Source organism: Antechinus flavipes, chromosome 5 (genome assembly GCF_016432865.1).
Source record: "Antechinus flavipes isolate AdamAnt ecotype Samford, QLD, Australia chromosome 5, AdamAnt_v2, whole genome shotgun sequence".
NCBI classification, from domain to species: Eukaryota; Metazoa; Chordata; class Mammalia; order Dasyuromorphia; family Dasyuridae; genus Antechinus; species Antechinus flavipes.
This window is the reverse complement of record NC_067402.1, coordinates 215,060,603-215,075,640: the sequence shown is the minus strand read 5'-3', so window position 1 is coordinate 215,075,640 and position 15,038 is coordinate 215,060,603. Positions and strand designations below refer to the sequence as shown.

The window sequence follows — 15,038 nt, the reverse complement described above, 5'->3', positions numbered from 1 at the left end:
AAGTTGGTAAAGTGTTTTGTTCCCCCTTTTCTCCTCTATCTATTTCTATCTTTGGATACAAACATTCCCATTCAGATCCATTACTCTCCCAGGCATCCAGAGTTCTTGACTGCCCTCTGCTTGCCCAGCATTCATTCAACTTTAATTTGCCCTCTTTGGGTGCTCTTGATGAATAATTTATGCTTCAGTGACTCACTGCCTGATTGCTGACTCCATTTAAAAAGAAAAAAAAAAAAAAAAAAAACCTTGCAGTCATGTCCCATTTACTCATTGCCTTATTAGGTGACCACTGACCATTGTTAATGATTGGTAAGGATTTGATAGTATTCCTTCTAAAACAGGAGCATGCCCATGTATTGCATGTGCACATACACACCAGTTTACTTTTAGGAAGGGTATTTAATACGCTCTAGACCAGCTAGATAGTATAGTAGATAGAACACTGGGTCTCGAGTCAGAAAGACTTATTATTATGAGTTTAAATATAACTTTATATACTAACTAGTTGTGTGATCTTGAGCAAGTTACTTAATTGTGTTTGCCTCAGTTTCCTTCCCCTCAAAAGACCCTACACACATTCTCTACTATATTACAGAACACCTTTCATCCTTGAAATTCAATTTACCACTGTAATTCTCCCACATGCTGTCTCTGTAGTCCTCTTATGATTGACTGATTCTTCCTAAAATCTCCAGCTGACAGTTATCTTCCTTATCAATAAATCTGGTCAAGACTCCTCTGTTCTAAACCTTTAAATGGTCTTAATTTGGCAACAGTCTGCCAACACTTGACATTTCCTGTTTTGTTTTGTTTTTTAATGTAAAAAGAAATGTTTTATTGATGAACATTCTACTTTTGAGGTTTTATCTTACACCACCACCTTCTGTGTCCTCAATGTTCCAACCAAAAGGACTATTCACTTTTATCTATATATGTTTTATCTATATATATATTATATACTCTCCTGGCTCTGATTTTGCCCATATTAACAGTAGCGTTTCAAATAATCTACTCTCCAACTGTTGAATTCCTACCTAACATTTAAAGCAGTTACTCCCATTTCTAAGAAAATGTATCCAAACTCCTGGATTGGATAGTTTTCTTTAAGTCAATAATAGTCTTCTTTATGATATGACATAATACTCGATTTTTGCCATTAGATTTTATTTGTTACACTTACAAGTATGTGTGTGCATTTGTATTTCAATAAATATATACATATATATATATGCATGTGTGTATGTATTTTTTGTATACACATGTGTGTATGAGTTATGTCTTCTAATATTAAATTTCAAATTCCATAAGGACAGGGACTGTATTTTATTTTTATGTCTTGAATATAATGAGGTTCCCCAAAATCTAGAATATGAGAAATATTAAATGCTATTTTAACTGATATTGATAGTAATAGCTGTAAGTTCAATTAGATTTGGCCCCAAATGTTGTTTTTTTATTAGAGATTAGTGAAAATAAAGTTTTTTTTTTCCCCATTAGATTTCATAACTCCTTTAAAATCTGTGCCCAGACCCCTTTCTGGCTATTTTAAATTAAGAATCTTTGGTTTAGGTAAAGTCTTATGTATTAGGCTCTCCTGGGAGTTACCAGAAGGCATAGAAAACTTCAGAAGATTATGAAATAATGAAATCAGATAAAAAATTCAGAGATACCATTCTGAGTACCTGAAGCTCTCCCCAGTCTTTTGAATACACCCATATCAGTTGTCAGAAGACCATATAACAAAATTCTAAGTGTATTCAGACACTTTTAAAACTATAGTATCATAAATTCTCTACTCATATTTCCAGATTCATACTTTTACTGTTAGGGCCAACAAATATAGCACAATGCAGTTATTCTTTGGCCCTGGATATTCGATGGTAGATAGTCATGAAAAGCAACCATTAAGGCATCCAATTATGAAACTTAAGGGAGCTGACAAAAATGTTTTATGTGTGTCCCCTTACAAGGTAACATTTTCCAAAGGGATATATTTACCACATATTGTTCTCTCTAGTAAGTCCAAGGGAGAGTGGATAAGATTCATTTTGTGTTTGGGATGTGAAACTGTGATTTCCCAAGTGATTTTATTCATAATGAGGGACCTGATAAAGTTAAACTGTTTAATTTCTATATGGGAAAATGATTCATGTAACTAAGAACTTTATCATTATTTGGGTTGTTAAATTGAGTTTACATATAGATGACAGCATGGATATGAGTTGATTATGTTGGAATAATCTTCAAAAAAATGAAGAGGTGAATACATGGGCTCATTAAGAAAAGGGGACAGGGAGAGGTAGAATCAGGAAAATTTTCTTACATAAAAAAGGCTTGCAAGAAAACTTATACTGTGGAGAGAAAAAATGCTTTGTTTTGGTTTGGTTTTGCTTTGCTTTTCAGGATGGGAGAGGAGGGAATGGGCAATGCTTGAATTTTACTCTCATCTAAATTGGTTCACACATACAGAATTGTGTATAGAAATCTATCTTGGCTTTGGTGGAGTGAGACTGTTATTTTTGCACATCTCTCCCTCACTTAAATCCAATTCATTTTGAGTCATGACATCTCCTTTTTGATGTCTTGGTCCTCTTTGAAAATAAAAGACAAACAACAACCCTATAGAGAAATAGAGGGGAAGGGATTAAGAAAATGGTTGAAGGATAACAAAAGAGATGACAGATTAAGGAAAGCAACCATTAGAAGTAAAATAAATTTATGAGGATAAATAAAAGAGAAGAAAAATAGGATAGAAGGAAATTCACAATTAGTGACCATAACTGTGAATGTAAATGATATGAGTCCATCTACAAAACAGAAATGGATTGCAAAATGGATTAGAAACCAGAATCTAACAATATATTCTTTACAAGAGAAACATTTGAAACAGAAGGGCATATACAAAGTAAAAGTGAATGGTGGGAACAGAATTTAACATGTTTCAGAAAAATTAAAAGGTAGCAATCATGATCTCAGACAAAGCAAAAACAAAAATAAAACTAATTAAAAGAGATAATCAGGAAAACTACATTTTGCTAAAAGACACTCTAGATAATAAAGTGATTTTTTAAAAACACATTTTTTAAACAAAAGTCTCATTTCTTAAATACTAAGGAATTGAGTCAAATTTATAAAAATAAGAGGTATTCCCCAATTGATAAATGATAAAAATATATGAATAGGCAGTTTTCAAAAGAAATCAAAGCTATGTTTATATAAAATGCTCTAAATCATTGTTGATTAGAGAAATACAAATTAAAATAACTCTGAAGTAGCACCTCATATCTACCAGAAAAGATAAATGATGGAGGGAATGAACAAAAATAAGTACATTAATAAACTATTCAATCATTCTGGAGAACAATTTGAATCTATGTACACAGGTCTATTATACTGTGTATATCTGACTTGGCAATAGTAGCTCTACTAGGTCTCTACCCTAATAGAGCACAGTAAAAGGAAAAGAACTATATATACAAAAAAATATTTATGGCATCTCTCTTTGTGTTAGCAAAGAATTAGAAGTTGATGGGATGTTCATCAATTAGGTAATGACTAAACAAGTTGTGGCATATATTTATGATTGAGTGTTGAAATTACAAGACAAAGTGCTTTCAGGAGCAAAAAAAATATTATAAGAACTATATGAACTGATGTGAAGTGAGAAGACTGGGAGAACATTGTGAACAGTAGCAACAATCTTATAATGGTCAACTGTGAAAAACTTGGCTACTCTAATCAATACAATAGTTCAAGGCAATCCAAAGGATTTATCATGAAAAAATGATGAAATCTGAGTATAAAATAAAAATATAAATGTCTCCCCTTTTTGTTTTCTATTCCTGCAATGTGACTAACATGGAAATGTTTTGCATGATGTTACATATATAATTGATTTCATATTGCTTACTTCTTCCATTGGTGTGGATGAGGCAGAAAGAATTTCCTTTGTGCCTTTAGGAAGTCTTGTTTTATCACTAACAAAATTCCCTTATTCTTCGACCTTTTCGTCTTCTTGTCTTTCCATTTTATACATATGAAAACTATTCTCTCTTTAGAAAACATGTCCTTCACCACTTTTTCTAATAGCAGATGGACTATCTTGCTCATGCCCTCTAGCATTTTGGACTAAAGGAAGTCAGAATGTTTCTTGCTCATTATTGACATTTCTGTAATCTCACTCTCCTTTGATCACTAAATAATCTATCCTCTTGAAATTTACTATTTCAATTTACTCAGATAGGAGATGCTTAATAAATGCATGTTGAATTGGATTTAAGGATAAATACTAATTTCAAGAACTTTTACTTTTTAAAAAGGTGATAGTAACAAGATATTTTGAGATATGGTACTAAATTACATTTTATGAAGTAAACCATTTTCTTGAATATAAACAATGTTTTTTGAACTTTAAAAATAATATTTGAAAAAAATAATCTTTTTTTATCTTCTTTTTGCTTTAGGTCCAATAAGCAGCATTTTGGTGAATAAATATGGCAGTCGGCCAGTAATGATAGCAGGAGGTATACTATGTTCTTTGGGAATGATTTCTGCTTCTTTTTGTAATAGTGTAATACAACTTTACCTCTGTGTGGGATTTGTTGGAGGTAAGCCTATTTTTCAAGTTTTCTGTTTAGTTCACTTTACTTATATTCTATTCTCTGCAGTCTTAAAGTTGCTGCCAATTATTGTGTTTTCAGTTATTGTATTTATCCCTGGGAATTTTCCATTATTAATAATTTTATTCGAACTTGTTTTATTTTTATTATGGGAGCTGTCTTGGTAAGACTGTATATGGAATATTGGGAAGAGTCAGTAATTTCAAACCAGTAAACTATACTAGGAGGAAAATCATAAGTCTGTGATTTGATATGTCAGTCATTCAATCAATCATTCAGTCAATCAAGCATATAAGATTTATTAAGTATGTACTATGTTCCAGACAGTATTCTAGGATATAGGAGATACAAATATAAAAATGAAATAGTTGCTGCCTTCAGGGAACTTACATTCTTTCAAGGGAGATGACATTTATATAAATAACTGTGTAAAATATATCCCAAATTAACATCAGCTAATTTTCATAAGTAGGCACTAACAGTTGGACACATCAGGAAAGGCTTTGGGAAGAGGTAATATTTCATTTGAAATTTGAAAAAAAAAGAGGTATTGAAAGAGATAGAAGCTAGGATACTAAATATGGAATTGGGAAGACATTGACTTTAAATCCTGCCTCTGACACTTAAGGATCTTTGTGACCTTAGATGGTATAGAAGTATCTTTATACTTGAGCTTTCTCATCTATAAAACAAGGCACTTTTAATATATTACCCCCTGATAGCTTTCTCAGGTAGGTAGGTGATACAGTGGATAGAATGTCACTTCTAGAGTCAGAAATTTAGATCTTCGTGATGTCAAATCTGGTCTCAGAAACTTATCAGCTGTGTGACCCTGGTAGGTCACTTAACTATTTGCCTCAGTTTTCTCATTTGTAAAATGAGCTACAGAAGGAAATGGCAAATCATTCCTGTATCTCTGCCAAGGAGACTCCAAGTGGGGTCATGAAGAATCAGTGAGGACTAAAAAAACTAAACAACAACAACAAAAGCTGATTTTTCAGGTGTAAATTTATAATCTTATAATGTTGGGCTTGATATTAAACTGAAAAAGTTGAAGCCATTTTTCTTGGGCTTCTTTTCCCAGCCTCACCATCTCACATTTTACGTTCCAATTGGCACCAATGGCACAAACGCCATCTGGTCATTGTTTGGGACCTGATTGACTCAGGTTGAATGTAAATAGTCATTTCTGCTTTGGCCAAAAACTTTGAGGGTCTTCCCTTCCCAGATTCTAGATCTTTTTTGGACTAGGTGAAAGGGGAGATTCTTCTCCTTAATTGCTACCTAACCTTAATCACTGAATGGGTGTAGCCTCAGGCAAACTGAGATCTGTTGAAGACCTTAGCTTTAAAAGGCCAGTCTTCCATTGCATCCAGGGCCATCTGTAGGCATCCTGATCTGTATCTGGCCATCTCCAGATAGCTCTGGAGAGAAAAGTGAGACAGGTGATCTTGCAGAGCTCTCCCTCACTTAAATCCAATTGGCTTGCCATTATAGCATTGTTAAGTTGGGAAAGGACCCCAAAAGGTTGGGGTTGCAGACTAGTATTGTGAGGTGTCTCAAAAGAATTTGCAGGTTTGAACCCATCAAGGGGCAACGTTTATTGTGCTTGTAATGCCAATTGAAGCAGCTTAAGTTAAAAAAAAAATAGCAAAGAACCAGGGGCAAGAAGACAAATTCATAGAAAAAGTTGGAGAGACCAAAGCTTCCTGCTACTTATTTCCTAATTTTATGGCCTAGAGGTAGAACTGAGGAATTGGTCTATTTCCTATTGTCCTAGAAATTTGGTTTCACTGACCAGATTATCTATCTGACAGTCAACAATGTTTGTAGGACTGTCCTAAAACCAGAAGACTTTAGAATCAGAGAGGTTGTTAGAACAAAAGCATGCTAAGGTCTGGGAACCTTAAAATCATTGCTACTATTTCCCCTAGAAGCTGTACTCTATCTGTATCAACTCACTGATGTCATCGTCATCTTCAGGAATGAAGGACAAACAACAACTGATTTATTTCCCTACTATATTCTGGTGTATTCATATTGTATTAGGAAGAGGTGGCCTTTATTGCCAAAGGAAATCTTTCTGCAAGCACAAGTGATCCATTCCTTTCCATCTACTCCAACAGATCACTCCCTCATTATCCCCACTCTCTCATTTATCTTTCAATTTCTCCTTCTCTACTTGATGTTTCCATGCTATTTCTAAGTATGTCCATATATCCCCCATTTAAATAAATTTTAAAACAAACTAACAAAACTTCCTTTCCCATTAGCTAGCATCCTCTCTCTCTCTTTTCATGGCTAAATTTTTAGCCGTAGCCTTTTTTTCTGATATCCTATCTCACTTTAACTGCTTATTTGGTATCTTGAACTAGATGTCTTATAGACCTCTCAAATGTAATCTCATTATCTTTTCCTACAAACCAACTTTTCTGTTATTGTCTAGGGAATTATCATTCTCCTAGGAACTCAGACTTACATACTAGGTATCATCTTCAACTCTTCACTTGTTATGCCTGTTTCCCTACCTCAGTTTCCTTGAATTATTCTGCCTCAGTTTTCCTGAATTGTTCTGCCCCAGTCTTCCTGATGGCAACCCTCCTTCCTGGACATTAGGACTGGGAGCCCTGGCCACTGGTACAAAACTCAGATGGCTTATCTCAAGTATTTGGATATCTTCTGCCTCAGACATCCTTGCTTCTAGAATTTATGATCCTTGCTCCTTACCCTCAACTCATCAGAACTGAATTTATGGTCCTTTCCTGGAGTTCCTGCTCACCAGTGATCTACCCCACCCCCTTGCCTTTTTTCCCTCCTTGCTGGAGCCCTATAAGAGTCTCTGGAATCCTTGCTTGTTGTTGGATGCTTTGTGATAATAGTCGCATCCACCCGGCTGGCTAAGATAACTTGACCAGTCCAAACTCTCCCTTTAATAAAATATTAAAAACCTCTAATCTCTATCTTGCCTCAGTTTCTCCATTCCACACTCTACCTCATCTTCTATATCCAATCTGTTATAAAGATCTATCAATTTTACCTTTATTCCCCTTTTTCTTCCAACACTAGCACTGTCCTGTTTCAGATCCTCATCATCTCATGCTTATACTCTAGCAAAATCTTTCTCTCTGATCTTCCTGGCTCACATCTCTTCTCACTCCACCCACCATTTATGAACTATCAAAATGATCTTTCTAAAGTGTACATGTCACGTGTCATTTCCCCATTTATTAAACCCTAGTGTCTACTTATCACTTGACTGATCACATCTTTCTTTTTACTTTGATTTACTGCTTCTTTTCCAGGATTCTTGCCTATTCTTACTCTTTTCCACATATTTTACCATCCTTTGACTAGTTTTGCTCTTCTATGTACAAGACACATCATCTTCCACCTCTTGTATATTTTCACTGATGGTTCTTCTATACTTAGAATGCTCCCCCTCTTCCTCTCTAGTTTGGTTTCCTTCAGGTTTCAACTAAAATCCTACCTTGTTTAAGAAGGCTTTTTTCATGTATTTGAGATTAACTACAACTTATTCTATGCATATGTATATTTATTTATATCTATCTATCCACATATGTATGTGCGCGCACACACACGCACACACACACACACACACACACATATATTAGAGAGACAGTAAAGATATATATGTATATTGTGTGTGTGTGTGTGTGTGTGTGTGTGTGTGTGTATAGTGTGTCTGGCTATGGCTGATCAGGCCAATCACACTTCAGAAAGCTCCACCATAGGTTGGGTACAAATAGTCCAAATGAACAATTGGAAAGGAGATGACACTACATTTGCACATCTCACATTTTTTTGAACTACTGAAATTTGTAATGTCCAGGTTAGCTCTCTGGAGGGCCTCAGGACCAGTCAGATTCAGGATAAATCAAAGTCCTCGGTCTTTAGGAGGAGAAGTGAAGGGGGCAGGCAAGCTGCACACTCATCAAAGATAGATCCTGGACTCTGGAGTCTGGCGCCTGAAGCCTTCCCTGCCGAGCTTGCTGCAGCAGAGAGACTCTGACTCTCTCCCTCAGCCCCCCAATCCTTGCTTCTGATTACCTCACCACACCACACTCAGCAAGCACAATCATGAGGAGATCCATCACATCACCATATCATCTAAGTATATGTTTATAGAGCCATTATCTCATAGTGAGTAGGTACTTAGCCTTAAGTGCTCTGCAGTCTTAGATTCAGGTACACCTTTTCAGAGTTCCAGCCCCCTACAGAAATTTTGCTTCCTAGACCACAGCACCATCGTTGATATGGGCATCCCATGCTGGACAGTTCTTTACACTGTCTCCCATGTCATACAATTAATTCCAAAGTTCTTTATATATGTGTGTGTGTGTGTCTGTATGTGTGTACATATAGTGGATATATGTTGGAATCTTTACAAACTGCTAACTCATTAGAGTTGATAGATTATTGACCTGATCTTACAAGAAGATGTTTTGGGCAGAACCCGAAACAAGGTACTAAGTAGAACTAATTGATACAATGCTTGTGTTTGCACCTTTACTCATTGGAGTTCACACGTTTGGGAAATTTTAGGGTTTAGTATGAGATATCTGAATTCACACCTCCCTTGAAGCTCTTAGGGCCAGAGAGCACTATGGGAGAAAACCCATAATCCCATTCTCTCAGAAGAGTCATATATAAGCCAGTGAAGAGTAATTCATTTCAGAATATTTTCCACTTGGCTGGCTTATAGATATATACACAGTGTGAGTATATATATATATATATATATATATATATATATATATATATATATATATATATATATAATGTGTGTGTGTACACACACACACACACACACACACACACAGTATATGTGTGTAATATATATTGTCTACCTCATTAGATTATGAGTTCTTTGAGAGTAGGGATTGTTTTCCCCCCTCATATATAAGCAATAAATGTTTATTGATTTAGCTAACTTAAGTGTGTTTCTAAGAAACAGAGATGAGGAAGGCATATATTATAAATATGAGGGAAAGACTGTGTAGGATAACAGACTGAATATTACGTTGAGTTATAGCAAGAAGTCAACTTTGTCTGAACCATAAAGTGTGTGAAAGATCATAATTCAAAGACTGAAAATAAAGATTAGAAACATGTTCTTGTCAAGAAGGACTTTAAATGTCAAGCAGATGAACATGTACCCTAAATCCCAGGTATCTTCTTTAGACATTTACAAGTTAAATGCTTAGCATAGGTCACATAGTGATGTTAGAGGTAAGGTATGAAACCAGGTTTTCTTAACTCCAAGCTGTAACCTCTGACCTCTAAACCATGTTCCATTCAAAAGTTGTAGATGTAGTATTAAAACTCTCAATCAACTGAAAAAAAAATTGTCCAACTGTTGTTTATTTAGCATAATATACAATACACACATAAGCAATTTTTTTTTGCTTTGTTTTTTTTGTTTTTTTTGTTTTTTACTGAAAGTTGTTTATTCTTTAGTTAATTTTGTTGGAATATTGAATTTGGCTTCATGGTCAAGCAAGGATTTTCTATTTTCTCTTTTTTTTTTTCAATTTGCTCTTCATTCAGGCCACCTGCAGTTTTCAAATACATATTCATTAAAAAACAAATGTGTCCAAAGAATATATTTTCTGGAGAAACTTAAGTTTAACATTTAAATTATTGCTGACTAAATTCTGAATAAACAAATAAATTCTTTAGTCTTTGGAATTGCTCTGCAGACATTCTAGCTGCATGATTTTGTCACATTATTTCATTACAGAAATGATTTAAAATTTTTTAAAGCATTAGAAGGCTTTTTATTAGAAAGCAATTATTGCCTACATTTAAAAATAAGTTATTTTTATTATTTTTCACTTACCTGTGTTTCTCCACTTATTTTGTTTTTGTGGACTCAATTATCTAAGCTTGTAAATTTTGAAAGCCCTAACATATATATATTTATTATAATCTGATTGTCAGTTATGTAGAGCAATAGATAGACTTATGAACTTTGACTCAGGAATACCGGAATTCAAATTTAGCCTCAAACTAGCTTTGTGAAGACTGGGAAGAAACTTAACCATTGCCTGCCTCATTTTCCTCATCTATAGAAAGGGCATAACTATATTAATTACCTTTTAGATTATGAGGATAAAATGAGAAAATATTTGAGTTTTACAAATCTTAAAGCCTTGCTGTTTGTTCTAATTATCATTATCATTATGTAATTAATTAATATTATTAGTTACCAATCTGAATTGCATCAAGATTTTGATCCTGAGAATATAAAGAAGTTGCTTCACACAGCTACACAACATAATTACAAAATTCATTTGAAAGAATATCTAGGATATAAAATGAAATATATTTTTAAAGTATGAATGAAGGGGAGATAGTTTTTCTAGACCTCCAACAATAATATAAAGCAGTAATCACAAAAAAGCAATTTTTATACTAGATTTAAAAAAAAGAAAGTAGAATAATGGAATAGAAAAGGTAAGAAAAATGAAAAAATAGTTGAATTCAATAACTGGTATTTGGTAAACCTGTGTGTGTGTGTGTGTGTGTGTGTGTGTGGGTATACATACACATATATCAACATTTTATTTCTGTGCATATATACACATATATAGAAATATATCAATTAGAGACATATTGAGATATATCAAGGTAGAGATAAATAGATAGAAATTAAAAATTAATTCACTTTTAAGGAAGAGCCCAAACCAGCCATGATTTTGACTTCATTTCTTTCCAGACTCTGCTATTGTCTTTTTGGACTGCTTTCTCTTTCATATTCTAGCCTCTTTCTCACCCTAGAAGATACTTCTATCTTTGCATGTGATTGGTTAGTTTCTTCAAGAAACTCCATTTTAAGGAAAACATGTTCACTCCTTCAGTTCTCTCTGGGTTCTACTCTGTCAAATCCTAAAATAAATCAAACTCATAAGTGGAGGGAAAAAGCATCCTTCATCAAGATAAAAGAATAGAAACCTGCCATACTGGGGGATGTCCCACTAGGAGACCTACATAAGAAAAGTGCTTATACTTTTAGGAGAAAGAGAGGAGGGGAGCATATTATATAGGGAGGTCTGGTCATTAGCTGCCAGCTGGTCTTGGCAAAATATTGATCAAAACAACTGGAGATGGCCCTGTAATCACTGGAAGACCTTTTAGCCTTTTTAAGTTAAGATTTTAGCAGGTCCCAGTTTAATGGAGGCAACTTTCATTCATTCTGTGATTAAGATTGTTTAAAAACTATGATTAATAGCCTACTTGAGTCTTTTTCTTATGATATCTGAGAAACCATCAGGAAGTGATGAAAGCCAATAGATTTTGGATTTTTAAAATTATGATTAATTTTGAGGAGGACTTTTTAGTGATAAGTCCTGAGAGAGTCATTTAAAAGGATAATGCTTGATCCTCTCCAATATCTCCAGATTTCTGGAACTGGGAATATGCACAAGAATACCAAATGTATTCCAGATGATTTTCTGAGAAAGGGAGGCTATATCAGGTTTTTTTTTTAATTAAAGCTTTTTATTTTCAAAACATTTGCATGGATAATTTGTCAACATTGACCTTTGCAAAACCTTGTATTCCAAATCTGCCCCCCCCTTTCCCTCCACTCCCTACCCTAGATGGCAAATAATCCAATCTATGTTAAACATGTGCTATATGAGTTTTAAGGGAAGCATACTCTTATTACTGTGGGATTGTAACTCTTGGGCTGGAACCTTCAAATGAGGGGAGTCTCTGAAGAATGAGCCCCTACATAGTCCTCCGAAATTCTCTCCCACAACCTGGACAATGGTCCCTTTGCTCATATATCTCAACTACAGTACGTGTGCCAGCCTAGAAAAATCTCTAGTTTCCACTTTTCAAATTGTGAATTTGGTGAGTGATTCTAAATTGAATATACCTAAGCTGAAGCAAATGTATCATGACTTTGAGATGGCTCTTATTTAGGGACAACTGATGGAAAGATGAATTTCCTACTTTGGAGAGAATGATCAGTAACTTGAAGAGGAAAAGGCACCATAGATTGGCTAATCGTAAACCAGAGTTGACTGAGTCATTCTCTGTGGTTGTTCATAACCTCATTAATATGGTAAACCACCAAAGGAAGTAACCCCCTGGCTGGAATTATGGGCGGCAGGTCCTAAGGAGAAGAACACTGATGGCAATGTTTAGATCTTGGCTCAGGGAACAAAGCAGTATCTGAAGCCTGGCATAGGTGCCATAGTTTAGTCTGGCATAGGAGAATAGTGATCAGCCTTTGGCATTGGAACATTGCAGAGTTGCAGCATAGTGGGGCAGTGGAAATACTCAGCACCCTTTGGTCTTTGCGTTGATATAACAGCAAGAAATGAGATGGGGAATAACAGGAGCCCCAGTGACAATGAACAGTGTGGTAAGCTGTAACTTTGACTCTAATGTCAGCAGCAATGAAGGCTCTAACGGCAGTGGAGTAGGTAATAACCTGTACCCAGCAGAGTGTGTTTTGGCTTGGTTAGCAGCAAAGATCATCTTGACCTGTGATAAAGATTGGCTCTGTGGTGGACATTTCATCACCTGTGTTGTTCCCCTGGTGATTCTAGTGTTCTTGTTCATTCTTATTGCTTTGTCTCAGGGGACCTATTAAAACTATAAAGATTTGGAATCACCATATGGATCAGTATCAGTAAGATCCAAGATTCACTCTTTTTTCAGGGTTATGATAAAATTTGAGATTCAGAATATTATTCTCCTGTATATTATAACTTATTCAGGGAACTTCAAAATTACTTTTTAAAACTTTTTTCTTCTCTCTTTTTTTTTTTTTCATTTAATTAAATTCCTTTTTTAGCAACCTTCTTGAGCCATTTAAATGATAGAAACTCCTTGACAAAGAAGTATATTTCTTCCCTTCCCCTCAACCCCTCTCCTAGCTGGCAAGTAATTCAATATATGTTAAATATATATATGTATATATTTACAATATATAAATAATATAGTTTTTATATTCAAATATAAAGGAGTGAGATGGGATAGAAGTATCTCAAAGGCTCTATCCTACACAGATGACTAAGAGGGGGATATAGATAAATAGATAGATGGGTAGATAGATAGAAAGAAATATGTTAAAGACATCCTTAAGATTTAATTGGGCCAAAGATCTAAGACTCAAACCATTTGTATAGTTTTTGGTGCCCTAAGCACAAAAGAACCTTCCACAGTCCCTTACTTTGTTTCGAAAGCCAGGAGACTACCCTAGCCAACAAAAAGCTGGGGAGTTTTATCTAACTGAATCAATACTATGTTTTTGCTACCTATCTTTAAAGATTGATGTCCATAACCTGAAACTCTAGATTGACCTGAATTGTCTTACAATATCAGTCTTCTTTCTATATTTTTTGATGATATATAGATATGGAAGATTAATATGCTCTAACTTTATCTCTCAGTCTGTCTTTTTCTGAATATGTGTGTGTGTATACATTATATATGCAGATTGTATGTATGTATGGTTTTGCTATACATGTATATATAGATTTATGTGTATATAAACATATATATAATTTTGTTGAATGACAATCTCCTTTTCTATGATGTGTATTTGGGGATGTGTGTCTGTGTGTGTATTTGTGTGTTTTAATAAAAAAACTTGGTGGGAGGGCACTAGAGAAATGTAAGTGATGAAGAAACTAAAAAATATCAAATTTATTTTAAAAAATATTTCTTTAAATCGATATATTTTACTTATGCTTATGCCATTTATATATACCCAGAGATCATGCCCCATACATAAATTATGTAAACAGATGTTAATGCCCCCCTAATAATAATTCTGGAACTAAGACATTTGAATAATTAACTCACATATTTTTAATTCTCTAAAAAGAACCATAAAGCGATTACAAGACTTTTTTGTTTTTTTGGTTTTGCTGAGGCAGTTGGGATTAAATGACTTACCCAGAGTCACAAGACTAGGAAGTGTTAAGTGTCTGAGATCACATTTGAATTCAGATCCTCCTGACTTCAGGACTGGTATTCTAACCACTACCCCATCTAGGTGCTCCATGATTACAGGTTTTTAAAGAACATTTTATTTTAAAATCCAAAGTCCTTTACAATTAAGAACAATAATCACATAAAATCATACCAATATACACTAGTACCATAGTTAAGTTTAATGACACTTTAGAAATATATCAGATGCTACATAAAAACATGAGGAATTAGTTGTTCTCAGGTCCTTGAAGGCTGTGCCAACAGAACATAATAAACTCCAGTGAACTCTGATAAGCTGTAAGTGACAGGCTCTGGGTCTTTATCCCAGAAGCAGACTAATATTTTTAGAGAAACTCAGTGCCAGATGATAAGCCATCAAAAGATATTTTTCATTAAAATAATTCATGCACATATCTGAAATTTATAAGAACTATGATAAACATA

General features: G+C 34.4%; 1 protein-coding gene across 5 annotated transcripts in view; it reads left to right on the top strand.

Moving 5' to 3' along the window:
* Window positions 1-15,038, top strand: part of SLC16A7 (solute carrier family 16 member 7) — a 234,774-nt gene that overhangs the window by 202,415 nt on the left and 17,321 nt on the right. For all 5 annotated transcript variants that reach the window (XM_051962900.1, XM_051962899.1, XM_051962901.1 and 2 more), the window contains one exon: window positions 4,464-4,607. In XM_051962900.1, the coding sequence (XP_051818860.1) occupies window positions 4,464-4,607 (144 nt within the window). The remainder of the gene's footprint in view (window positions 1-4,463; window positions 4,608-15,038) is intronic.